Genomic DNA, 25,526 nt, shown 5'->3' with positions numbered 1-25,526 from the left:
TGTGTGAACTGAAACCGCGACTCCCAATTTGATATACTTTCCTTATCTTCAACATAACACTCAGGTTCGTGCAGTTCACAACTCACAACTTGCAACGAACGGTCCCTTTTAGTTGTTGGGGATTTGAGCCTGGTTCAAGAACTACAGATTTGCTTTCATCCGCATTCAATTCACTTGTTTTAATCAAAGGGCATAATCCATCGCCAGGGATAAATTCGGCGTACATAATCAAACGAACCCTTCAAGACTTTCAGTTACCGGCGCGCATCGAAACGCTCCAGGCCTCTCGGTATATCTTCTATTCGAGCGAACCAACGCGACGATGCCCCCCAGTCTGAAGGACAAAAGCGGTCGGCTTCTGGCTTTCGCCAATGGTGGCCAGCGAACGAACGAAGCTCAATCTGGGGTGGATATCAAGCCCACGAAGTCAGAACCACCACATAACGTTCCCACAGCTCCTATACCTCGTCCTACTAGCTATCCTCGGGAGATCACGGGGCTCGGTGGTAGGAACACCGCACCTCCAAGACAGGACTATCCTTTCAGCCAGCCACCACCGCATCATTCACCAGTGCGCTCGGTAATATCTTCCCCAAATGGCCGGATTAAAGCAGACTCAAGTGATCGCCGGGTCGACATCTTCTCCGGTTCGCAACTTGACGAAAATTTCATGGAGTCTGGTCTCACAACTCCGCACAACGAGCCATCCAATCCCGTTAAGCTTGGGCCGGAGTTGACTCGCGATCTTAAGAAGACCATTCCGTCACACCGCCTCCTTGACCGCAATCGATTTCATCGACCTCCGCCGACAAGTGACTTGTTCACTGTTGGTGATGATCTTCGTATGAACGTGGTCAGTAGGTCACAACAACACAATGTTGATCATATGGGCGATGGTTTCCAGGATGATGTAAATGTGAGGCATGGAAAACTCAACGGCCAACACGGACGTGGTCGAGTTCGACCAGACTCCCCGGCACGACCGGACTCCAAAATCCCCATGCGTGAAGTGAGGATTCGAAAGTCACATTCCGGCCGATCAGAGGCATACGACACGAACCAAGCAAGGAATATATCACCCAGGCGTCCTGAAACGCAATGGCAAACGCGCTACAGAAACGAGAGCTCCCGGCAGCCGACTGTCCACCGTTTGGATGATGAAGATGCCGAGTCTGCATCTCAGGAGGAAGAGCATACAACGCCCAGGCCCAAGCCTGCCAAGCCGGTGGTTCAAAGAGCTCTCCTGGAGAGCTCGATGCCCACTACGACAAATTTCATATCAGACACTAGTCGCCTCGACAGAAAGCGACGTCGTCCAAGTCCTGAGTATGACGATGTGGCTCTTCACTCTATGACATTTGCCTCCCTTCGGCAACAGCCTTTCGACTTTGACCCTTCCAAGGACGGGCAAAAGGGTACTGGAGTCAATGCTGACAATTTGGAAGACAAACTTGAGCATTTTCGTCATCTAGGTGAAAAGGAACAGCATGACTTGTTTTCCAACATGTCGATGGAAAATTGGGAAACCTCAGGAGAATGGTTTGTCCATGAGTTCAGCGCACTTATGCAAAGATTACTGGATTCGAGAAGACAGAAGCGCAAAATCATTCAGGAGTTCGAACAAGAAGCAGCCGATCGTGAAGAAGCTGTCCGTCTCAAGACACAGGCCATTGACCGAAAGCTCTCTAAGATGAAGCAGGATGGCCAGCGAGTGGTGGAGGATAAAACTGCATAGATTATGCGTGGCGTATGGACAGAGCCGGTGGTTTTTTTTTTTTTTTTCGTTTTTCGGGAAATGAGTTTACGACCGATATGAATGCATTGTGCCGGAGTTGAGTCTGATTTACTCGATATCAGAGCGTGAGATAACTGTGAGGTTCGCGAGGCACCCTAGAGCAGAAACAAGCTCACTTACAAGGGAATTGATGTTTTTTAAAGATTCGCTACGATGGTCACATCTTTGGTGAAATAATATATAATTTCGCTGAAAACAGTTCAGGGCCGTGAATGGTTCATTAGTCTGTCGTAAAGGTTTGTTGTGTTTGGTTTGTTCGGGTGTGAGTGGAGGTGAGATGAGTTGTTGTGTGCCCCCTTTTTATACTCGTCGGACATGTTTTACTTTTCTGTCGCGGCCTACTACCATCCTCAATTGACGACCCGGTCGGTTGGCGAGAACTCCTTTTCTCATCCTATCAGTATAGAGCTCATAAGCAGGATAGTAGCCGTCAACGAATTTGACCACCTCCACAGATGTCATCCCCGCTTCCGGGTCACCCCTTTCCTCACGCAAGTGATCTTCTTGCTCCAATCGCCAACCATAGACGTAGCCAAGATCTTCTGCATCGATTTGAATGAATGCGTCGAAGGAATCTGTGACGGAGTCATACTCGGCGAGCTTCTCATTTACGAATAGAAGGTCCTCAAGTTTATGTTGTTTGAGAGTTCGGTTGGGCATGTTAAGCCTCGCCTCAACATCCTCACGGGTCAGAGGACGGAAGCCTACACACCATCCCTCCAAAATGATAGCCTGGATCTTGTCCTGGCCCGGCTGATTCACAGGAAGCCATTCAGACTCTGAAAGGCGGTCACCTTTACCGCCTTTGATGGCTTTGTCGTATTTTGGCAGCTTTGTGGGCTCTCCTCTTAATAATGCCTCAAAGAAGGCTTTGAGGAGAGGCAAGTCGTGAGTTCCTGTGCATATTAGAACCCGCCTGATCATCAAATAGTGTGGTTCGACTTACCAGGCTCCCCACGATGCTGAACAAGGGCATTGTCAGGGTGAGCTTCAGCGAGGGCAACCTGATCCTGGCGAGTGAGATAGAACTCATCTATGCTACAGACAAGGGTGGGCACATGCTGGCTCTCGAGAGCCTTGCTCAATGCCTTGACAAGGGTCGACTTGCCGGCGCCCTGGATACCGTTGAGGCCGATGACAAAGGGGCGGTCGGGAGACTCTTCGCGGTGGAGTTTGAGCTGAGAGAGAATGAAGGGGAGGCAAATCTCAGTTTTGTCGTCGATGAAGTGGGGAGCCATGATTTAATCAAGATATGAATAAGCTACTGCGCATGTACAGGGCATGGGAGTGAGAACGATAGCACGGTATGGGTATTGATAGCGCAGCCATAGGATGATTGAGTGTCGGGTTGTCACTGTCAGTCAATTGCTTTCTTTTTTCGTCGGGCAATTCAAGCCCGAGGAGACACGAGACACTAGAGGCACACACACAGACACTCGCACAATGACTGACCTTTTCGGTTTGATCAAATCAGCATCAGGCTTGTGGCCCGGTCTGGGCTTGGTTGATTTTGCGGGGAGGGAATAGAGGGAATTTGTGGGGATAAGTCCGTAGCCGGACCCGGGATTGGAGGTCGGCAACAGAATTACACTATGTAAGAGGATGCGATTGAAGGGAAAGCGCAACAAGATTAATTAACGACAAAGTGTGATTAAGTTCAGATTTGGATAATACTCGTGGGCGTCCTATTTATGTATAATGAAGAAGAAGGGAAATCAGACACTGCGTGCCGTTCTTAGTGAAGAAACTGCCATTCCATCCCCAGCTACTCAGTGGTAATCCACATGTAAGACTCGAAACGTCACTAGACAATGAAATATGACAAGACGTTAGGTACTATCCCAGATGTATTAATATACTATTCTCTGACACTGATTCATCAGTACAAAGACATGTGACATTGGCTGCTATAGGGTATTTCCTCCGCATGACCTCATCTGCCGTACCTCAGCTTTACATGTGAAGCCAGTCCCTTGCCAGACTCGGCCTAGCGTATTCCCCGCAACCAGTCCCCTCGGTACCCCATAGAAGCCGAGGCTTCCCCTTCACAAGGTTCCTTGGTATCCCCGACACGGTTTGAGTTGCAGGCCGGCCCAAGCTTGTTAAGAGCTGCTCGTTGCGCTCCCCGATTAATTCGTTTTGCGATTCTTCATCCTCACTCTCACCCTCATCCTCACCGTCTCACTCTCACCCTCTGTCTTTCTCCCATCATCTTGAGCGTGTCATATTATACCCCGTTACATATTCGAATAACACACCACACACACTTACACACAATGGCGGACCAGTTGAGATATGACGGCCAAGTTGTTGTCGTCACCGGCGCTGGCGGTGGCCTCGGAAAGGCATATGCTACTTTCTTCGGCTCCCGTGGTGCCAGCGTCGTCGTGAACGATCTCGGTGTTACTTCCAAGGGCGAGGGCAACTCATCAAAGGTTCGTAGACCAGCCAGCAAGAGCAAACAGCTTCCCCAGGCCCAAAGCGCATAGAGCTAACCCCGATCGCGACAGGCCGCCGATGTTGTCGTCAACGAGATCAAGGCCGCTGGCGGCAAGGCTGTTGCCAACTACGATTCAGTAGAGAATGGCGAACGCATCATCGAGACCGCCATCAGCGCCTTCGGCCGAATCGATATCCTCATCAACAACGCCGGTATCCTACGCGATATCAGCTTCAAGAACATGAAGGATGAGGATTGGGATCTGATCTACAAGGTACACATCAAGGGCTCATACAAGTGCGCCCGCGCTGCTTGGCCCCATTTCCGCAAGCAAAAATACGGCCGTGTTATCAACACCGCCTCGGCTGCTGGCCTCTTTGGCAACTTCGGCCAGACCAACTATTCCGCAGCTAAGCTCGCCATGGTCGGTTTCACAGAGACTCTCGCTAAGGAGGGTATCAAGTATGGCATTCTCGCCAATGTCATTGCCCCTGTTGGTATGTTACAATCAAGCACGCCTCATGAGCTTCATACACTAATCCAAAATAGCTGCTAGCCGAATGACCGAGACCATCATGCCTCCTGATGTGCTCGCCAACCTCAAGCCCGAATGGGTTGTGCCTCTCGTTGCCGTTTTGGTCCACAAGAACAACACACAGGAGACTGGTGGTATCTTTGAGGTTGGCGGTGGCCACGTGGCCAAGCTCCGATGGGAGCGATCTAGCGGTCTCCTCCTCAAGGCCGACGAGTCATATACCCCTGGTGCCATTATTAAGAACTGGAACAAGGTTGTCGACTACTCCAACCCTCAGTACCCTACGGGGCCCAACGATTTCCTCACATTGCTTGAGGAGTCTATGAAGATGGGACCTTCAGAGCAGGGCGAGAAGCTCGACTTCACTGGCCGTGTCGCTCTCGTCACCGGCGGTGGTGCTGGTATCGGCCGTGTCTACGCTCTGGCCTTTGCCAAGCACGGTGCTTCAGTTGTGGTCAACGATCTTGCTGATCCCGAGCCTGTAGTTGCTGAGATCAAGAAGCTCGGTGGCAAGGCCGTTGGTGTCAAGGCCTCAGCTGAGGATGGTGAAAAGGTTGTCAAGGCTGCTATTGACGCATTTGGCCGTGTTGATATCGTCATCAACAATGCCGGCATCCTCCGCGACAAGGCTTTCTCCAACATGAACGACGAGCTCTGGGACCCCGTCCTGAATGTACATCTCCGAGGTACCTATAAGGTCACCAAGGCTGCTTGGCCTTACTTCCTCAAGCAGAAGTACGGACGTGTCCTGAACACCACTTCAACCAGTGGTATCTATGGCAACTTTGGTCAGGCTAACTACGCTGCTGCTGTAAGTTCTCAATATGCCGCTCATTATGATAATTGCTAACGGTCATAGAAATGTGGTATCCTTGGTTTCTCTCGAGCTCTTGCTCTTGAGGGTCAGAAGTATGGCATCTATGTTAACACTATCGCCCCCAATGCCGGCACTGCTATGACTGCCACCATCATGCCCGAGGAGATGGTTCAGGCTTTCAAGCCTGACTACATTGCGCCTCTTGTCCTCGCTCTCTGCAGCGACAAGTGCCCCAACCCTACTGGTGGTTTGTACGAGGTTGGCAGCGGCTGGTGCGGTCAGACTCGATGGCAACGAACCGGTGGACATGGCTTCCCCGTTGATGTCACCCTCACCCCCGAGGAGGTCCTCAAGAATTGGAAGGACATCGTCACCTTTGACGGCCGTGCCGACCACCCCTCCAAGTCCCAGGACTCGATCGGTAAGATCATGGCCAACTTGGAGAACCGCTCTAAGCCTAAGGAGTCATCTGGCGAGACCAACTACCTTAAGGTCATCGAGGAGACTCTCAAGAAGGAGGGCAAGCCTACTGAGTACAAGTACGAGGAGCGCGATGTCATCCTCTACAACCTCGGTGTTGGTGCCAAACGCACTGATCTCAAGTACGTCTTCGAGGGCTCGGATGACTTCCAGGTCATTCCCACCTTTGGTGTCATCCCTCCTTTCAACGCGGAGATGCCATTCGAGTTTGACAACATTGTGCCCAACTTCTCTCCTATGATGCTTCTTCACGGTGAGCAATATCTTGAGATCCGCAAGTTCCCCATCCCCACCAATGCTCGCCTTATTACCCGAGGTCGTCTCCTTGAGGTCATCGACAAGGGTAATGCCTCTATCGCCCGAACATCCACCACTACCGTCGACGCCAACACTGGCGAGGACGTCTTCTACAATGAAGCCAACGTCTTCCTCCGTGGCGCCGGTGGTTTCGGCGGTCCCAAGCGCGGTGCTGACCGCGGTGCTTCCACTGCTGCCAACAAGCCCCCTGCTCGTGCCCCTGATGTTGTCGTTGAGTCACCTACCCATGATGACCAGGCTGCCATCTACCGATTGAGCGGTGATTACAAGTGAGTTTTACTACCATCCACAATTTGAATCATAACTAACCTGTGTAGCCCTCTCCACATCGACCCTGCCTTTGCCAAGGTCGGTGGCTTCAAGGCCCCTATTCTACACGGTCTCTGCTCCTTCGGCATCGCTGGAAAGGCCGTCTACGAGCGCTTTGGTGCCTTCAAGAACATCAAGGTCCGCTTTGCTGGTGTTGTGATTCCTGGTCAGACCCTTATCACAGAGATGTGGCGAGAAGGCAACAAGATCATCTTCCAGACCAAGGTTAAGGAAACTGGCAAGCCTGCCATCGCCGGAGCGGCTGCTGAGCTCAGGACCGACGGCAAGAGCAAGCTCTAAACAAAATTCAGCACGACCAACGGAGTTTCTGCAATGGGATATGCATGTACTATCATAAAGTTTGTATTGTAGTTGAGTGATGTGATTTTTATCATGTCCTGTTTTGCCCAATCTTATATGCCAAATTCAATACCAATTTCTTAAATTTCTAAGCCACAAGACGCCCTGTGCCCATCCTGATGTTTATGTTTGTGGAAGTCGTTAAGCCTGCGCCTGAAGTCACAATAAGGCTTCATTGAACCATCTTGCTGTACGCCGTTACTCGAAAAGAAAAAAGAGAACAAAGACCCTAACGCTAAACAAAAAGCGTTTCTACGACCAGATCCAACACTTCCGAAAGAGCGGGAATCTGGCCGCTGAAGAGAACACGCTCAACACTTACGTTCATCCTATTCGCCGCAACGCCTGTTTCAAGGAACACCCGCTCAGTACCTGATAATTCTCGGTTCTCCATGTCTTTCCACTTGCGCTCAGCCTCTTCGCGCGCGGCTTGCAGAACCTGTTCTGTATCCTCAGATTCCCAGAGATTGCACCGGTCACACTCCTTGCAGGGTGTGGCATCACCTTCTGGGCGAAAATGATCACAAAAGTGTCGATATCCTTCATCAGTGAGGTCGGCGCGACAAACATAGCACATCTTGTAGCCGCAGGGACACGTGAGTTTATTGCAACCTGCATTCTTGACGAAAGATGTGTTGCAGCGGGGACAGACACGCTTTATAGCCATGCTCATGGCCTGCTCGACCTGTGTGCGTAGGGCGACGAGCGAGGATTCGTTGCATACGTGGATATCCTTCCACGATTTGTGGCATGAGAGGCACGACATACGGCCGCAGCTGGGACTTTGGCAGATGAATTTGGTACCGCGACGACGACGACGGTGACGGTTGAGGGCTTTGGACCACTCCACTGATATGTAGTCGCCAAAGGACTGCTGTGTGCTGAGAAGGAGGCAAATGAATGAGGATATGAGGACGAAGGGGAAGACAAACGGGAGGGTGCCGATACAGAGAACGAGGAAAAAGAGGTTGTAGATGCTATCCGACTTGATGCGAAGGGCAGATTCGTGCGCTGGGGTGTATATGTCATCTATCTCGGCATAGTCACAAAAGGGACACCGGACTAGAGGGAGGTTGGATGCCAGAAGGCTGTGCTCTGCTAGTCGACAGTCAAGCCTGTGCAGAATTTCTGCTCCCATCTTTTCTTCCTCCATGGCACGGCGGATATGATCTGGCGGGATATGTCCAGGACATCCATCACCGTCTGAAGAGAGGCACTTGAGTGTTCCCGTTTCAGGGTTGATGCTGCTTTGCCAGCCTTGTCCAAAGACTGCTTCTTTAATGGAGTGCTGTACACATCGGTAGCAGACGAGATGGCCCTCACGGTTGCAGTGGGTAAACTCCTCAAAGGCTGCTGATATGAAGCAGCAGACACACTCGTGCGTTGCATCTGCCCTTTCGGCCTCTTCGTTGTTGAGGATGACTGCAAGTCCCCTGTCTCTATCCTCTCTGTCCCTTCTGTCCTTCTCTTTCAACGGCGCCACCAAGGTATCATACAGTTCGCGGTCCAGTTCTGCGCTGCCTGTGGCTCGAATGGTGGGAGTAATGGAGCCCTGGCCGGTTGAGCGCCACGATACCAGTGGGTGATTCTCTGCCTCGCCCGTAGCGATAGGCTTCCTTCTGAAAAACAACGATGATATTGTGAAACGCCATGACTTGGAGGATAGAGTAGCGAGGGTCTGGCGGGCTTCGAGGTAGGAATAGTTGGACTCGGCAAGGACGGCGTTTATGGTAGACCGCGACAGGCCCTTGAATTCATGCCATGCCAGATTTTGTACGGCTCTCTTGTACTCCTTGCTCTTGAAGACCTCTGCTTTGGGTATCGCCTCCGGTTGAGCGGTCTCTTTGTCCGGAACTCTCCAGCGACCTTTGACCCACGTCACTCTATTCTTGAGCAGTGCATCAGCCACAAGAGCGAGCCTCGACTCGCCGTCGAAATTCGACAACAGCTCGCGAAACACCTCGATCTGGATATCGGGAAACACAGCGGCCAGAGCCTCGAGGCTGTTGTTGAGTTCGCGCAGGTCAGGTCTCTCGGGTGGCAGGCATGGTAGTTGGGCTTCGTCGTAGATGTACTCGGGCTGAACAAGGTTGGAGTCGCTCGACTTGGACCGGACAGAGGGTGTTCTGGTTCTATCGGTGGAGGTGGAGGTGGAGGTGAGCAGCCCGGGGAAAACCATCGTGACTGCTCATTCTGGTGCGTGTTCGCGTGAGGTTTGCTGATGGAAGTGGTAAATGGCGGTGGTGATGGTAATGGTAATGGTTGTCGGAGGATTAGGTAAGGTGTTTTGAGGCGTTGAGCTCAGGAATGAGGCTTGCGGCAGTTGGTTGGGGTGCAGAGCTGAGTATTTTTAATCAAGAAAAAAAATGAAAAAAAAAATTAAAGGGAATATTTAGAGCTATTAAAATGCATCATGCTATTCATTCAGCTGTTACATATCGTGACTGTCTAGAGACAGCTGGTTAAGTATCATGCTAAGTTAGAGGCAGCAAGCTGTAATAAAGCTTGTAATACGATTGCTGAAACAGCACAGGCTCGAATAGGTAACTGCCATTCATCGACCTACTTGACTGCGGAGTTATTCCAGGTTTCAGAGACTTGAACTTTATTAGGTGTGAATATTTTACTTTGCTTAATAGGAACCAGAGTGTAGTGCTTGACTTGTTACTGATCCTGAAAGTGTAAAGCATGCAGGATTGTTTATATGCCCTATATCAGATGCACTTGACAGTTAGCACCGTACTCTGCACAGGGATATGAAAAAATTAAAAGTGACTTAATGATGAAGTTATATTAAAAGTAGATAGTTGATAGCCTGATTGCTTATCACTGACTATACCTTGACTAGAAAGCTTTCCCTAAAACATATCTTTATACCTTAGAACTGCTTCTCATTAACGTCAGATGCTGTCTCACAAGCAATGAACAATATCAACCAGGAGATAGACAAGCTTGATCACCTCGGTAAGTGACTTATCTCAACTACCTAAGGTAGGTATGGTAGCTAACTGGTTGATGCCAGAGAGCCTTCGCATCGCAAACAAGGCATTGGCGCACTGTTAATACGGAAAGCTTCTCAAGGGCAGAAGCGGAAGGCGTGGTACTATATCTCTGCTCTGAGCCAGCAGCTCACGATTTCTACAGGAGAAGAGGTTTCCAAGGTATCATACACGCCGATATTGACCTCAGCAAGTGGGCGCCTCCTTATAGTGGCTTTGGCCTGTTTAGATGGACTTGAATGACTTGGACTCCATCAAAGGAACGAAGCTGGTAGTTGCAATCCTACTATGTCGACTTAAAAGCATATACCGATACCTTGGCTTCACACACCTTGGAATTGATACGTACCAGTACATTAAACCCAAATACTTGAGGACTTTTTCGTGTTTGACAGGATTGTGATTGGTATATGCTAACGTTAGTAGACAGACCAGCCAAACCCCGATCTCTTGTGTTGGTTGAACAGGAGCCTACAAGCTTACCTTGACAGCTCAAAAAGGCAGGAGAAATAAGGATATACTATGTATGTACACAAACCGTCCAAGTGATCCGCCGTTGCTGCACCCCACGGTTTGGTTGGTAACATTGACGGAGATGATCACCACACCAGATCGACAACCCCGCAATGTTAACCCATCTCGAAACTATCTAAATATCCAGACGACAGAATCAGGGACTTGATTGTTCCTCGCTCACCTCCATTCTCGGAGTCAGAAGGAGCTTACACGAGAATACCACGACAGTGGGCGGTCAGACAAGGCAGCTCGTGTGTCAAGCCCAGAAACTGACTCGTCAAATCAGGATAATTGCTGCGTACGGGAAGAAACTGTCATAGTATCACTGAGCAATATAAAGGTGGCAGCGTGGGCGGCCATCATCATCATCTCGAAACCGCCGACTCAAAATTAAGATTGCAGAATGCCTGTTTCACGTCACTCTGCTGCACAATAAGCACCGTTCATCTGCGCAGTCAAAGGCATCCATCATATCTGCAGCGATGCAGCACTTCCAACCCCTCCTCTTCAATCTTCAGCATGCACCATTCGACATGCTTGATGCAGGCACGGGGGTTTGTGACCAAAGTCCCATCATGAAGTCAATGACCGGCCCGAGGCTTCGCAAGCGGTGAGATGAAGTTGACAGCATCAAAGGTTAGCGCGCCGCCAGGGTTTTACACCTTGTGCGGCTAATGATCGATCATTTCGCGCTTAGAAGGTTGGATGAGTCTAGCAATGAGTTTAGAACAAGTCCGTTGATTTTGATAGCTTGGCTGACGTGAAGCCTTGTGTTTTGATATAGTTAATCAATCACATGCTGAAAGTCATGGCAACTAACTTTGGAGAAGTCTAGGGAGCGACACAACATGTTGCAATATCTCTAGATGAGACTGAACTGACAACAAGGCTATAGATCTTTGTCAGATCCGCAGCCAGTCGTTACTTGCAAATGCAGGCATTGCAGGTCCATTTCTCGTTGAGGATCTCGCTCCTTGTCAGCCGCTAGTTCTGTATTACCTACATCAAGCCCGCTAGACCACTTGTCAAGGACTCGAGCCTCTAGGACATCAAAGCTTGCACCCGAAATAGTCAGCGTTGAGATTATGCGAGACTACGACTACGTATGTACGTATGTACATATGTACACGGAGTCCTAACGGCAGCGCCAAGTCCGAGCCCTGACATGGGTTTTCAGGGATGACGACGATCTTGTCCCGTCATTGTTGGCTATGCTCAAACAAGCGAAGTGAGTGAGAAAAAGGGGTCTCTCGGCCATGGGCTCGGCACAAGAGCCAACAGTCGGCCAGCTCCACTCCCTGGGAGGGGAAACTTGGGAAGCACGCGACTTTGTGCAGGATAAAGCCCGTCGTGCATAAACTGCTGCGGAGGAAAAAGCAAATTCCCCATGATATGATGATGTGAGCTTTGCATTGGCTCCAAAAAGTTGGCATGTGCTATGAAGTGAAGTGCTTTGATGCTTGTATGTAAGTGCATACATGGGATGTTTGGTGTTACATTGATTCCCTGGCGGACAAAGCCAAATCGACTGATGATCACTGATCCGAGAAGACAAAAGGAAAAACCGTTCGCTCGTGGCGTCTGTCTCGGACGAATGATGTTGCTGAAGCGACAATATACCGAGGGTGTATTTTTGGCTCCCAGATCTACTATGGGGCACTGCCGCATGTTGATGATATTACGAGTACTGCAGCTGGAGCTGAAAAGTTTTGGCTTGCAAGTACCGTACCGTTCAACAGGACCACTAGAGAGGCTCAAGAGCCGGCATGAGAACGGCCCCCGTGAGGATACGTACTGTACCCAAGATGAAGGCCCAGCCTTTGGCTTGTGTTTCATATCACACGGTGCCTCACGGTTGGGCGCTTGCATGTGCATCCGGAGGTGCTCATGAGACCTCAATTCCGAGGCACTATGTATACACGACTTTAACTAGAGGGTGTGATGGTCTCGACGATCTTTGTTGCTGCAACGGTCTTTATTTCCCTCATGACGGGGTCTGATTGCTTGATGAGGCACTTGGCAGCAATCCTCATCTCTCTAGGGTCAGAACGTGGTTTCGTCATTCATTATATTCGACGGGGAGATCGATCAAGGACGATACGCACTGTTGACGTATGAAGTGTTTCTCTTCCTACCTAGTCAGGCACCGAAACCCGAGCATCGATGCCTATAGCGCCGCAGTTGTGCGTTTTATTAAGGGTTGACCACCTTATTGCTCCAGATAATCGCCTGTGCGGTCGATTTACTGTAGATCCCGTCCGTATTGCACCATTTCCCTGATCTGGTTGTTAGCCACGCGACAAGGACTCTCTCTAGCTCTGTCTGCTTGCTGAACATTACAGTATTCTTGCCGACTGACTATCAAGTGCCGCTGGGCGTCATCAGAAGTTGCCCAAGTCAGCCGTGGTCAGCCACCTCATCTTGGACAGAGCACAGCATCCACGGCAGTCAGGCTGGACCAACAATCCGTCATCTGTGACAGTTCGTGCTGTGGCTTTCAGCTGAGGTGGATTATCTTGCATTTCATAAGCAGCCAAAGTTCTATTCAGGGGGGCTGTGACGACGGAAACGCCTTGGCTGAGTGTAATTTCTCACCATAAGCTTTTGAGACATTGATCACTTCGAGGTCTAGATCCGCCATTTGAGTATTACCAGTATTATTCAACTTGGGCAAATGTTGTTTACCTGGGCTAGTAGGTGTTGCAGTCGCATCCATGTCCATTTCTGCTGCTGTTGCATCGTTCTCGTCGCCGCCACTATTTCCATTGCTCCACTTTCTGTCACCCCGGCCCTACACATTTCGTAGGACTGCGATCTTTAGTGACAAAAAGGACTCAGGCAGATCGCCGTCAAATCAGGGAGCTACTTGGTTAACTTATTTTGGCACACTCTGTCAAAGAAACTTCCATGTCCCAAAAATATACGCCAATACGATGTACAACAGATACGGCCGGCCCCGAAAAAGATGAACCAAGCCAAGAAAAAACACTGGACATCAAATCACAGAAAACGAGGGATCTACGGACATCAGTTACAGTCTATCACACGGTGCCTGATTCTGGAGTTACCCAGAAAAGCGCCACAACCCGTATCTTTTCAGCCGCTTCACGGCGAAGCCCAAGCTCAAGCTCAAGCTCAGAGCAATTGGAGCAAAGTAAGGCCTTGATTTCTTGTCTCAGTCACTGCCAGGGACAAAGCAGCAGCAGCAGCAGCAGCAGCACCAGGACAGGGTCCGGTGCTTGTCTGCAAGAATAAAGCCGTGCAGTAACTAAACCAAGCTTAGCTCAGGTGCCTAGGTTCCCCCCTGGGCCCCCCTGTCCTGGCGCTGGCGCTGGACATCCACCACACCTAACCAGCCGCCTCCTCCACCGCTACAACTGGAGAGTGAATGCACTGGCTTTGGGCGGGATCCTGGTTTAGCAGACTGCTCAGCCTTACTTAGTCGCGGTGAATGGGTCCTTGGGCCTTGGTCAATATTTACTGGAGGTATCTCCGTAGGTACTGTATGTATTTGGCTCAGCTTGGGATATATAACTTTGGTCCTCCCCCCTCCCATCGACTGTTCTCTTCCTGCCTGCATTCTCTACTGGTGCATCTTGAACTTTTTCTGCAGACGTGGCTGTTCGTGTGCGTGCTCGCGTGATTACCATCCTCTTATATATATTTAAGAGTATTTCGTAGACAGGCGGACTTGTTGGTTCGTCTTCCCACGCTCGCATTAACACCTACGTATACACGGACACGCCAAATCATGAGAGGAGGCCTTTGGAACTGCTTAGAACTGAGGATTGGACGACCAAACATTGCATCTTGCTGCCCATAAACGAAACGATGAACCGAGATATGAAGCTGGATGTTGAGTCCATCATGGCCGACCAAGACAAGAACGGCCGCTATGAGGGCTACTTCGCCTATCGACCACTATCCAACCTACCTACACCGCCCCCAAGCTCGCGCAACTCATCCGCGGCTCAATCACCACGAACTACACTTGACGACGGAGAGCCATTGATGCCTCGATTTCGTGGTAAGTGGTAGCACTAGCACTAGCACGGCTGGCAGAGGATCAAGCGCTGTTGATGTGTAACATCACGTTGTTGGTCTCCTGTCATGTCACCCAGCGTACAAAGCTTGTTTTACTAACACACTATCCGCATAGGCCCTGCAATCCACCTTGTCAACCTCATCCCGTCATCTGCCTCTCTGGCCACGGCCTCTGTCCCTCTTGTTCAGGCTATCCTGAGCCGCGCCAATCTCTCGATCGAGACCGTTGCTCTCGCAGTATGCATTCTCGATAGCCTCGACTCCCGCTTCGCCCGACGATGGCGCCTCTCGTGCTCCCTGCTTTCCGGCTACTTCTCCTCCACCTCTAAGCGACACACTCTCCCACCGACGCCCATCATGCCTCAACGACAGCAGTTACACATCGACTCAGTCAACCCCGAGCTCATCATTCTGGCAGCTCTTGTCATTGCGGTCAAGTTCATGGAAGATCCTCAGGAGGCTTCCCAGTACTATTGCAAAGCCTGGGGCCGGGGCATGTGGTCAACCGAGCAGCTCAACACCACCGAGCGATGCATCATGGAGAACCTCAACTACCGCATCATGCCCCTGTGCGACGAAGACTGTCTGACGGATGCTATGGTGGATATGCAATATGCTGCTCAGCAGTCCCAATGGGACATCAACGAGCATATGCCCGCGGATAGTGACGACGAGAGCGACGACAGCAACAACCACAATAACTATGTGCCTAGCCACTCCAGATCAAAGACACTCGGCACAGGATCGGCTGTATTGGGGCTAGGCCTTTCTCTAACACCTGTCGATACCCCTACTGCCGAGGCCTGCCACTCAACTACCCCGCAACCGTCAAGGCTCTGCGATGACTACTTCAACCATTTCCAGGCACGAGAGGATTAAAAAGGATAAACGGCGTTCTTTCTTCACTTTGGGCATTACGAGGCGTTACCGTGGATACCAACACATTTAGCGACGTTTTATGGATTGTTTTGACAGCGACTCGACTCGATCCGGCGTGATAGGCATCTTGTTATGTGTTGTTTTGGGAATCAGACCCCTTTCATAACGCTCCTGATTGGACGACGGAGCGGGAAATAGCATTGTTCTATATACGGAGGCATTCAGGGTGAACATTGAGTTCCTATAATTCAGGAACAAGTTTATTGGGATTGATTTGGCTGGCTTTCTACATGGCATCACAGGTTGAAGCATGGATATGGCATCTGATCTGAAGCTAGGATTACACATACCCCTTTCCGTATATTCTAGTTAATAACTACGTACTTTTAATGTTCTATAAATGGCTCCCGGTCCCATACATACCTCCGGCCCTTGGCATAACAAATCAGGCGATATCATGCCAGCATCTCTCAGGGGGGATCCACACTGTTGACGTTGATGTCTTATCCAGGGTTCACCGCATGAAAAAGCTCGTGATGTAGTTTTTGTAAGTCAGTATACTATGCTTGGATACGGCAATTGATGCCGGCTTGTTGTTTTTATTGTATGTTGAAGATATGTGCTATTAATTACTGTATCGAACGAGAGTTGCAGTTATAGAACTATAACTATTGGAATTGACCGTAGGCCACTCAATCACCCACCCACCCCTCCCTCGTCTATGGACTGTTATCTTAACGAGGAGCTCATTCATCATTTCGCTTCTATATTTGGCTACAAGTTCAGAATGATTGAACATCTGTAGGGCACTAATACATCTCCTTAAGGACTCAGCCTCTTCAATGTCCACTCCTCTTCCTCACCCTCCCGTTCATAGACGAATCTGTCGTGAAGTCTACTCTCCCTTCCTTGCCAGAACTCGATCCTATCTGGGATAATCCTCAGCCCACCCCAAAACTCAGGAACAGGGATTTTCTCCTGCCCCTCAAACCGCTTCTCAACCTCTTTGACCCATCCTTCCAGCTGCTTCCGGCCATCGTCATCGTCACCTTGAGGCTCAAGTACTTGACTCTGTCGACTAGCCCATGCACCGATTCTGCTTCCCCGAGCTCGTGTGTCGTAGTATGTCTGGCTTTCTTCACGGGAGATCTTCTCCACTCGTCCTTCTACATGGACTTGACGCTGTAGGGATTCCCAGAAGAACAACATCGCAGCACGGGGGTTAGTCGCTATATCAGCTGCCTTGCGAGACGTGCCCAGGTTGGTGTAGATGACAAAGCCGCGGTTGTCGAGCTCCTTTAAATACACAGTACGAGAGGAGATACGACCTGAGGGGAGGGATGCTGTTGAGAGAGTGCATGATTCAGGATGATCTACGCCAGAATCATTCTCCTGGGCACGGGAGAACCATGCGTGGAATTGAGGGATAGGTGATGCTGGGTTGAGCTGTGAGCGGACAAGAGTTCCTTTGGTAAACTGCTCGGCCTGCCCTGTTGCCTGATGCCCCGCGGGAGCGACTATGAGTCCTTAGCAAACTGTTCCATAAACAAATAGTGTTGCAAAGAGAAGAGTCATGATGGCAAGACTGGCGGGGTAATGTTGAACATACAGATGAGTTTCGAAGTATCTGCTGAATGAAGAGCCATTTTTGCAGTAGAGAACAATCTGGAACTGAAGTTAGGTATTAGAAGACGCATTGAAATATATATACATGTGAATCTACTGTAGGAAATCATGCGATTTGACTCACTGGACGAACTTTGAGGCATACGATGGAATGGGATGTTCAAGAGGAAAAAAGGTACGTACTGCGCTATCGGCGGGTGGTGGAGTCATGACATCTTCGAAGTGAAGGAAGTTTCTATTTGCTACCTTTATTCCAGGGACAAACATTGAGATTTCAGGAAATGGACCGTCATTCATAGCACAACACGGACTGTAGATGAATAAACACAACAATATCAATACCCGAGAGTTATAGTATTAAGGACTTCGCCAAGGTGCTTATGAGTACCTGCACTACTCATCTCATGATGTTCACGCCACGAAAAGCAGACAAAACAGGCACGCACACGAAACACACGGAACGCACGGGTGAAATAATAAATAAGTATTAAATTAAATAAACGTATACGACGATACGTATATATACATGATACATAACATACATAAAACCGTACGCCGACGACGTGAGTCGCGTCTCATTTACACATTCTATAACATCAAATGTCGTTCACGGGCATCATCCTGGAATGCTTGCTAACGCACGCCAATTTCTATCCGGCTTTGAAAAAAGCAAAAATTACAAAAATCCAGTCATGTCATGAAACTTTTCAAATCCTTTCCGACTCATGTACAAGTTTACGAATCAGCCATAACCAACGCCAACAGAGCCATGCGGCAGTAGAGGCCATAGCGCATCTAAATATCATGTTAGCAATGTGATCAACATGTCGTAGGAATCAATGCTTACCTGTCGGAAGTATGCAGCCCGCTGGTCGAAGTCGACCTCCTCGGCAACCTCCTCGTTGCGGGGGAGAGGATGCATAACAATTGAAGAGCTCTTGGCATGCTTGAGCGAAGCGTTGTCCACTCGGTAAGAGTTCTTAACGCGCTGGTACTCCTCCTCAGTAGGGAAGCGCTCCCGCTGCACACGTGTGCAGTACAGGACGTCACTGCGAGCCAGGATCTCAGGTGTGAGAGTCTCAGACTCGCAGAGAAGTTGGCCGGAAGCAACGAGCTGCTCTCGGACCTTAGGTGGCAAAGCCAGAGCCTTGGGGGCGACCAGCTGGACCTGGACGTGGTAGTGTCGCAGTAGGTACACAAGGGAGTGCACAGGTCGGCCATAGAGGAGATCACCCAGGAAGGTGATGGTCAAGCCCTGTACGGTACCCAGCTCCTCACGGATAGTGAAGAGATCAAGGAAAGCCTGCGTGGGATGCTCCTTGCTGCCGTTGCCACCGTTGATAACAGGGACAGGGCTGTATTTCTCAGCAACATGAACGCTGGTCTCCTCAGGGTGACGGAGGACAACAGCATCACCATAGCAGGCCAGAGTGCGGAGGGTATCCTGGAGAGTCTCACCCTTTTGGACAGAAGAGTGAGAGGTAGAGATGGCGATGGTGCGTCCACCAAGACGCTGCATAGCAGCATCGAACGAAGCCGACGTGCGAGTAGAGGGCTCGTAGAAGAGAGTAGTCAAAACGCGGCCTCGAAGGATGTTCAAGACACCCTCGCGTTGGACACCAAGACGCATCTCCTGAGCAACGGTGAAGAGCAGGTGGAGATCAGCTCGGCTGTAAGACTTGACGGACAGGACGTGTGTGTTCTTGAACGACGAAGGTTGAGCCAGGAGCTGCTGCAGAGAAGAGCTGACCAAAGGTTGGAGTTGGAGGCCCGGGGCGAGCTCCTCAAAAGGAGCAGCACCACGAGCAGGCGAAGGTAGAGTGGCACCAACAGCACCAGTATCGACACCACGGAGACGGTTCAGAGGCTGGAAGCCACCCAGCATGGACATGCGGCGGGCTTGGGGAGAGTCGGTGGCTTGGGCGATTGAGGTGGTGGGCTTGACTGGAGGCGACATGGGAGGAGCAATATGCGAAGACATGTCCTTACCCTGAGGCGAGACAGGCAGGACTTCACCATCAAGGCAGACAGTGGTGTTCTGGAAAGTGACTCGCTGAACAGATCCACGCATAGTGCGGCCCACGAAGGGAGACCAGAAGGTACCGGGAGCCACGGTGTAGGGACGGTCAATCTCAGCCTCAATGGTGGTACCAGACTGATCGTGGAGCTCGAAGATCTCCATAGGGTTGGTGTAAAGGCGGTCCTTGATGTCGTCAACAGTCAAACGACCCTCAGCAACTGAAGTGAGCAACAGAGGGAGAGCATCAGAGATGCCCATATGAGGATCGCCCTTATGGCCAAGCGAAGTAGCCAGGCGGTAAGGCAGACTACCAATGGAGAACACATCAATGGTTGACATGTGCTGCCAGAGTGCCTTCTGATCAGCTACAGTGGGCAGACGCTCACACTCAGGGTACTCGTCACGGCTGAGGTATAGAGAGTAGATCGAGACGTCGCAGGTGACTTGGAGTCCCTTGGCCTTGCTAAGGGCGATAAGCTTGATATCGTCCTTGTTGGTGACCGAAGTAACGTGGATGCGACGGTTGTGGAGGCTGGCAAGGAGAAGAATAGAGGCCAAATCAGTAAGCTTAGCATCGGTGACGATAGGCTTGTGCGTAGGCCAAGAATCAAAGTGAGCAGTGACAGCCGCAACCTTGCTAATGTTGCCAGAGAGGTGGTTAAAGGGGATGAAGAGAGAGCCAACCTCGCCGGTAACATGGCTGATCTGATCAGCATTGTCTGAGGTAGCGGCCACAGAAAAGTTGTAGTCACAGTAACCACCCCGTCTGCTGTTCAGCTGAGCGGTCTTCAAAGTGAGGGCATCAGTGATGGCGCCATCAACACCCAGAGGCATAACCCGGATCATACTGAAACCAGCAGAAATAGAGGCCTTGGTGACTGTTTGAAGGTCATCATTGCTGGCGGTAGCGATGCCTGGAACAAAAGCAGCGATATTGATTAGGCCAGGCAGCACGATAGTTCGGTGGCTGGTCTGGTAATCGCGCTTAGAGACTTCAAGCTCGAAGTGACGGGCAATGGCCTCAACGAGGATCTTGGCGTTCTTGACGTTGGTAACGAGAGGGATCTGGTAATCAACAGCCATCCGTCGAGTCTGGTAACCCTTGCTCATGTAGTTGGCAGGACGACGGTACTTGTTGTTGGAAGGCAAGTTGATATACAGATCAATGGTGTTCTTGGCCAGATGCTGGGTGAGAGAGAACTCAGAGCTGCGATCCTCCTCCTTACCGAGAACCTCAAGGTATTGACACTGAACACCGTGCTCCTGGAGGAAATCGGCGGTACCGGAAGTGGCGAACAGCTTGTAGCCGAGCTTCTCAAGCTTCTGAACAGAAGGAAGCATCTCACGCTTGTCCTTGTAGGATCCAATGGACAGGAGGATGTTCTTCTTGGGGATCTTGAAACCAGTAGACATCAAGGCCTTCAGATAGGCCTCATTCTTGTCAACACCGAAGCAAGCAACCTCGCCTGTAGAGGCCATCTCGACACCCAGTACGGGATCGGCACCGGAAAGACGAGAGAAACTGAACTGAGGAACCTTGACACCGACGCAGTTGGGGGCAAGATCGGTGGGAGGATAAGCCTGGAAAGGCTGGCCCATAATGGCCTTGGTGGCCATCTCGATCAAGTCAACACCCATGACCTTGGACACGAAGGGGAACGAACGTGAGGCACGAACGTTACACTCGATGACCTTGATGTCGTTGTCCTTGGCAATGAACTGAATGTTGAAAGGGCCAGTGACGTTGAGGGCCTGGCCAATCTTGCGAGTAGCCTCCTCAATACGCTCAATGGTAGTGGCTTCCAAATCTTGAGGAGGCAAGATAAGGGTAGCATCACCAGAGTGAACACCAGCGTTCTCGACGTGCTCGGAGATAAAGTGTCCAATGACCTTACCGTCCTTGGCAACGGCGTCCATCTCAATCTCCTTGGCATTCTCGATGTACTTGGTAATAACGACAGGGTGCTCCCGAGAAACTTCAGCAGCCTGGTCTAGATAGTTCTTGAGATCCTTCTCGGAGTAAACTGTGTTCATGGCAGCACCCGAGAGGACGTACGAGGGTCGAACCAGTACGGGATAAGAAACAGCGTTACAGAACTCCTGAGCTTCAGCAAAGCTAGTAAGCTCCTTCCAGGTAGGTTGATCGACCTCAATGCGGTCCAGCATACGAGAGAACTTGTATCGGTTCTCGGCATTGTCAATCATCTCGGGAGAAGTGCCCAGAACCTTAACACCAGCACGGTGTAGCGGGAGTGCAATGTTGTTGGGGGTTTGACCACCCATAGCACCCAAAACACCGCTTGAGTTCTCGAGCTGGTAAATGTCCAGGACTGTTTCGAGGTTGATGTTCTCGAAGTAAAGCTTATCAGCTTCGTCGTAATCTGTACTGACCGTCTCCGGATTATAGTTGACCATGATTGTCTTGAAACCGGTAGCGCGAAGGGTTCGAATAGCTCGGACTGAGCACCAATCGAACTCGACGGATGAACCAATACGGTAAACACCAGAGCCGAGGACCATAACACCGTGATCGTCGAAGTTGACATCATGATCAGAGGCATTGTAGGTCATGTAGAGGTAGTTTGTAAAGGCAGGGAATTCAGCAGCGACGGTATCAATCTGCTTGACGAAGGGCTGGATACCAGCCTCAAGTCGCAGGCGACGGACAGCAATCTCGTTGGAGCTCCAGAATTTGGCGAGCTGACGATCACTGAAACCCAGGCGCTTGGCCTGGAGAAGGATAGAGGGGCTGGTGATGATGTCGGTTGTGCTGTAGCAAGCCATTCTCTTGGCGAAGTCGCTCAAGCCCTTAAGCTTGCGGAGGAACCACTTATCGATCTTGGTCAACTCCCAAATCTTGTCGACAGTGTATCCCTCGTGCATGGCGTTGGCGATGGCAAATAGACGCTGGTCAGAGGGGGTCTGGAGCTCATCCTCAATGCTCATAAGGGCCTCCGTCTCATTGAAGCCGAGGTTGTGGAAATCAATGGCTCGGATAGCCTTCTGGATGGCCTCCTCGAAAGATCGACCAATACTCATGACTTCACCCACACTCTTCATAGAGGAACCAAGCTGAGTGGACACGCGGGTAAACTTCTTGAGATCCCATCGAGGCATCTTGACCACGACGTAATCGAGCGAGGGCTCGAAGCAAGCACAGGTGGACTTGGTGACTGAGTTTTTAATCTCCTTGAGAGGAATACCAAGACCAAGCTTAGCAGCGATAAAGGCCAGAGGGTAACCTGTAGCCTTGGAGGCGAGAGCAGAAGATCGAGACAGACGAGCGTTGACCTCGATAATGCAGTACTCGCGGGAAAAGGGGTTCAGGGCATACTGAATGTTACACTCTCCGACAACGCCAAGATGGCGAATAACATTAACAGCTGTTGTTCGCAACATATTGTAGTCTTCATCAGACAAGGTCTGCGAGGGAGCGACAACAATAGAGTCACCAGTGTGGATACCGAGAGGGTCGAAGTTCTCCATGTTACAGACTGTAATGCAGTTGTCTTGAGCATCACGGACTACCTCGTACTCGATCTCCTTCCAGCCCTTCATACTACGTTCAATCAGAACTTGGGGACTGGCGGCGAAAGCTTTGTTGCAGAGTTCCATCAGTTCCTCCTCATTGTTGGCGAAGCCACTGCCGAGACCACCAAGGGCATAGGCAGCACGCACAATAACGGGGAAGCCAATGTCCTTTACGACGTGCATAGCCTCATCGATGTTGTTGGCTGAGGCGGACTTTGCACACTTCTCGCCAATAGAGTCCATGCTTCGGGCAAAGAGCTCACGATCCTCAGTGGTGATGATGGTGTCGATCGGAGTACCAAGGACCTTGACACCGAGAGACTCGAACTCATCCTTGAGCTGGATACCGACTTGAAGGGCGGTCTGGCCACCGAAGGTCACATAGATAGCATCAGGTCGCTCATACTGGATGACCTTTCGAACGAAGTCGGCGTTGACAGGGAGGAAGTAAACCTTGTCAGCCAAGCCCTTTGAGGTCTGGATAGTGGCAATGTTGGGGTTGATGAGAACAGTGTAGATACCCTCTTCCTTCAAAGCCTTGATAGCTTGACTACCAGAGTAATCAAACTCACCAGCCTGACCAATGCTGAGACCACCACTGCCAAGAACGAGGACCTTGCGAACGGAGACGCGGGGGTGAAGACGCTCATTCTCCTCGATGGTGCCGCCAGGGAAGCTGACAGGAGCCTTGAGGAGCTCGGGCTTCTCAGCGCAGTTGGCCATGGTGTTAATGAACACATCAAAGAGGAACTCGGTGTCGCGAGGACCAGGGGTGCTCTCGGGGTGGAACTGCACACTGAAGTAGGGCTTCTCAGTATGGAAGATACCCTCGTTACTGCCATCATTGGCGTTGACAAAGAGCTCTTTCCAGCCATTGGTCAGGCTGTCAGTGTCGACAGCGAAACCGTGGTTCTGAGAAGTGATGTGACATTTTCCAGTAACCATGCTGGTACAAGGAATGTTGTGACCACGGTTACCGAACTTCATCTTCTTGGTGGTGGCACCAGCAGCACGGGCGAGGAGCTGATGTCCCAAGCAGATACCAAAAACGGGGATTTCGTTCTTCTCGAGGACGGCAGCGATGTTCTTAACGACGTTGTCGAGCATAGCGGGGTCACCGGGACCATTGGAAAGGAAGAGACCGTCGAACTCGTCAATGGCGCTGGCGATATCGTAGTCCCAAGGACAGACAAGGACCTCAACACCACGCTTGAGGAAGCACCTCAGCTGGTTAAACTTCATACCGACATCGAGGCACAAAACACGGATAGTACGCCCAGAGGGGTGCTTACGGGCGACCGAGGTCGGAGGCTTGTAGAGCTTGGGAGCCTTAATGGAAACTACATAGATAATGAGCATGCGTCTTCGAGTCTGAAAACGCTAGGAAACTCACCTTCGGCCACCAAGTTCTTGGTGTTTGGGTTGACCCATTCGACCTGCTCAAAGTTGTCGGTAGGCAAAGCAGCCAAGGCATCGTCAGCCTGGCCGTTGGCAGAACCATTGGTCAGGCCACGGGTCTCGAGGCGCATCTTACCCAACATGCTACCCTTCTCACGGATTCTCTTGGTCAAAGAGCGAGTGTCAACGCCGTACATGGCGGGAACGCCCTGCTCCTTGAGCCATGTGCCCAGAGAGGATTTGGCCAAGAAGTGGGAGAAGTCTTCGCCAGCATAAGAAGCTGTGACTAGGCCAGCAATGTGGATTTCGCTAGACTCGAAGTGAGCTGGCAGATCGCCGAGGAGCTCATCCATGGCCTCGCGCGAAGGAACACCATAGTTTCCGACAAGAGGGAAAGTGATGACGAGAATCTGGCCGCGGTATGAAGGATCCGTTACGGACTCAGGATAGCCAACCATACCCGTTTGGAAGACCAGCTCTCCAGCAATGCTCTTCTGAGCACCAAAGCTGTAGCCCTGGAAGGAGGAGCCATCTTCAAGCTCGAGGCAAACGAGGCCATCATCCTCGGCGCCAATCTGACGCGCAGAGGCGGGAGGCTGAGAAACCAAAGCCATTGTAGTGGTTACGGTATTGGTTTAGAGGTGAAGCAAAGAAAGAAACAAAAAAGCTCCGGCGCTGGGCTGTATCAACGAAATACCCAAAGAAGCGCGGGGCAACGACGTGGAGGGGTCGTCGCGGGAGGACAGGGAGATTGCGAGCGACGGGCCGGCAAGTTAACTCGTTTTCAGAGCTACCCTGGTAAGGTCAGAAGCTACCTCGCAATCATCAGCCTCAACTGTAGTTAGAGATGAAGAGGATGTTGGAGAAGAGCGAGGGTTTGGGAGGAGGAGAAAAAAGAGAAGGAAGGCTTCTGATGAAAGCGGCCCTCGAAACTTTTTTTTATCGCCGGGGCTGCAGTACAGGGTGCTCCCCGCTGTGTATTGCTATAAGCTCTAATTGGCCAATTGAGGGATAGTTCCCTCGACGCGGCCAATCGCAGCATTCCATTAAAATCTGCAGGGACACTAAAATGCCCCGCCATGCCTTGGCCAAACTTCTCAAGCCTCTCCACAAGCTGCGCAACAACCTTTCATCATGACCGATCGCTCATCATAAATGGTTGGACTTGAGCCTCGAGAGTGGGTTTGTTGGATCAGCGGTCAGGGTTTAGCCGCACTGTCGATACGGGCCAAGGCATTGGAAAATTCCCTGCCCGAGTGCCATGGCAGGTGGCGGGGAGACTTGTGAAAGACTCCGGTAACGGAAGAAATATCTACGACATATGCGGCTTGGAGTTGTCATGACAAAGTCTTGAACGTGGAAACCAATGCATCGCTAAATGCGTAGGCAACCGCTCTGGAAGCTGCAGAATGCTTGTAAGCTTTCAGTCCGTAAGCATAATAATAACGCTTAGTGTGAG

At 50.8% G+C, this 25,526-nt stretch overlaps 7 protein-coding genes; 3 read left to right on the top strand and 4 right to left on the bottom strand.

The window, feature by feature from the left end:
* Positions 1–322: 322 nt before the first annotated feature.
* FFUJ_04511 (uncharacterized protein) lies at positions 323–1,735 on the top strand (the record flags this gene model as incomplete). The annotated part of the gene is made up of 1 exon (XM_023572193.1): positions 323–1,735. The coding sequence occupies one exon, from the start codon at positions 323–325 to the stop codon at positions 1,733–1,735; it is 1,413 nt and encodes a 470-aa protein (XP_023426363.1).
* Positions 1,736–2,095: 360 nt separating this feature from the next.
* On the bottom strand, positions 2,096–3,033 carry FFUJ_04512 (related to ATP-binding protein, putative pantothenate kinase; the record flags this gene model as incomplete). XM_023572192.1 has 2 exons in its annotated part: positions 2,096–2,691; positions 2,742–3,033. 2 exons carry the CDS (start codon positions 3,031–3,033, stop codon positions 2,096–2,098), a joined length of 888 nt encoding a protein of 295 aa, XP_023426362.1.
* Positions 3,034–4,071: 1,038 nt separating this feature from the next.
* Positions 4,072–6,994, top strand: FFUJ_04513 (probable multifunctional beta-oxidation protein; the record flags this gene model as incomplete). XM_023572191.1 has 5 exons in its annotated part: positions 4,072–4,230; positions 4,306–4,732; positions 4,785–5,581; positions 5,630–6,654; positions 6,703–6,994. The coding sequence occupies 5 exons, from the start codon at positions 4,072–4,074 to the stop codon at positions 6,992–6,994; spliced, it is 2,700 nt and encodes an 899-aa protein (XP_023426361.1).
* A 295-nt stretch (positions 6,995–7,289) lies between these two features.
* FFUJ_04514 (related to RING-like zinc finger protein ZIN) lies at positions 7,290–9,233 on the bottom strand (the record flags this gene model as incomplete). Its single annotated transcript, XM_023572190.1, has 1 exon — positions 7,290–9,233. The coding sequence occupies one exon, from the start codon at positions 9,231–9,233 to the stop codon at positions 7,290–7,292; it is 1,944 nt and encodes a 647-aa protein (XP_023426360.1).
* A 5,167-nt stretch (positions 9,234–14,400) lies between these two features.
* FFUJ_04515 (uncharacterized protein) lies at positions 14,401–15,492 on the top strand (the record flags this gene model as incomplete). XM_023572189.1 has 2 exons in its annotated part: positions 14,401–14,596; positions 14,729–15,492. The coding sequence occupies 2 exons, from the start codon at positions 14,401–14,403 to the stop codon at positions 15,490–15,492; spliced, it is 960 nt and encodes a 319-aa protein (XP_023426359.1).
* Positions 15,493–16,314: 822 nt separating this feature from the next.
* Positions 16,315–17,138, bottom strand: FFUJ_04516 (related to pyridoxamine-phosphate oxidase; the record flags this gene model as incomplete). XM_023572188.1 has 2 exons in its annotated part: positions 16,315–17,009; positions 17,102–17,138. The coding sequence occupies 2 exons, from the start codon at positions 17,136–17,138 to the stop codon at positions 16,315–16,317; spliced, it is 732 nt and encodes a 243-aa protein (XP_023426358.1).
* A 715-nt stretch (positions 17,139–17,853) lies between these two features.
* On the bottom strand, positions 17,854–24,681 carry FFUJ_04517 (probable URA2-multifunctional pyrimidine biosynthesis protein; the record flags this gene model as incomplete). XM_023572187.1 has 3 exons in its annotated part: positions 17,854–17,913; positions 17,966–24,009; positions 24,063–24,681. 3 exons carry the CDS (start codon positions 24,679–24,681, stop codon positions 17,854–17,856), a joined length of 6,723 nt encoding a protein of 2,240 aa, XP_023426357.1.
* Between the last annotated feature and the right edge of the window lie 845 nt (positions 24,682–25,526).

Source organism: Fusarium fujikuroi, chromosome FFUJ_chr02, assembly GCF_900079805.1.
Source record: "Fusarium fujikuroi IMI 58289 draft genome, chromosome FFUJ_chr02".
Lineage (NCBI taxonomy): Eukaryota > Fungi > Ascomycota > Sordariomycetes > Hypocreales > Nectriaceae > Fusarium > Fusarium fujikuroi.
The sequence above is the reverse complement of the archived record's forward strand: the minus strand, read 5'-3'. Positions and strand labels throughout refer to the sequence as shown.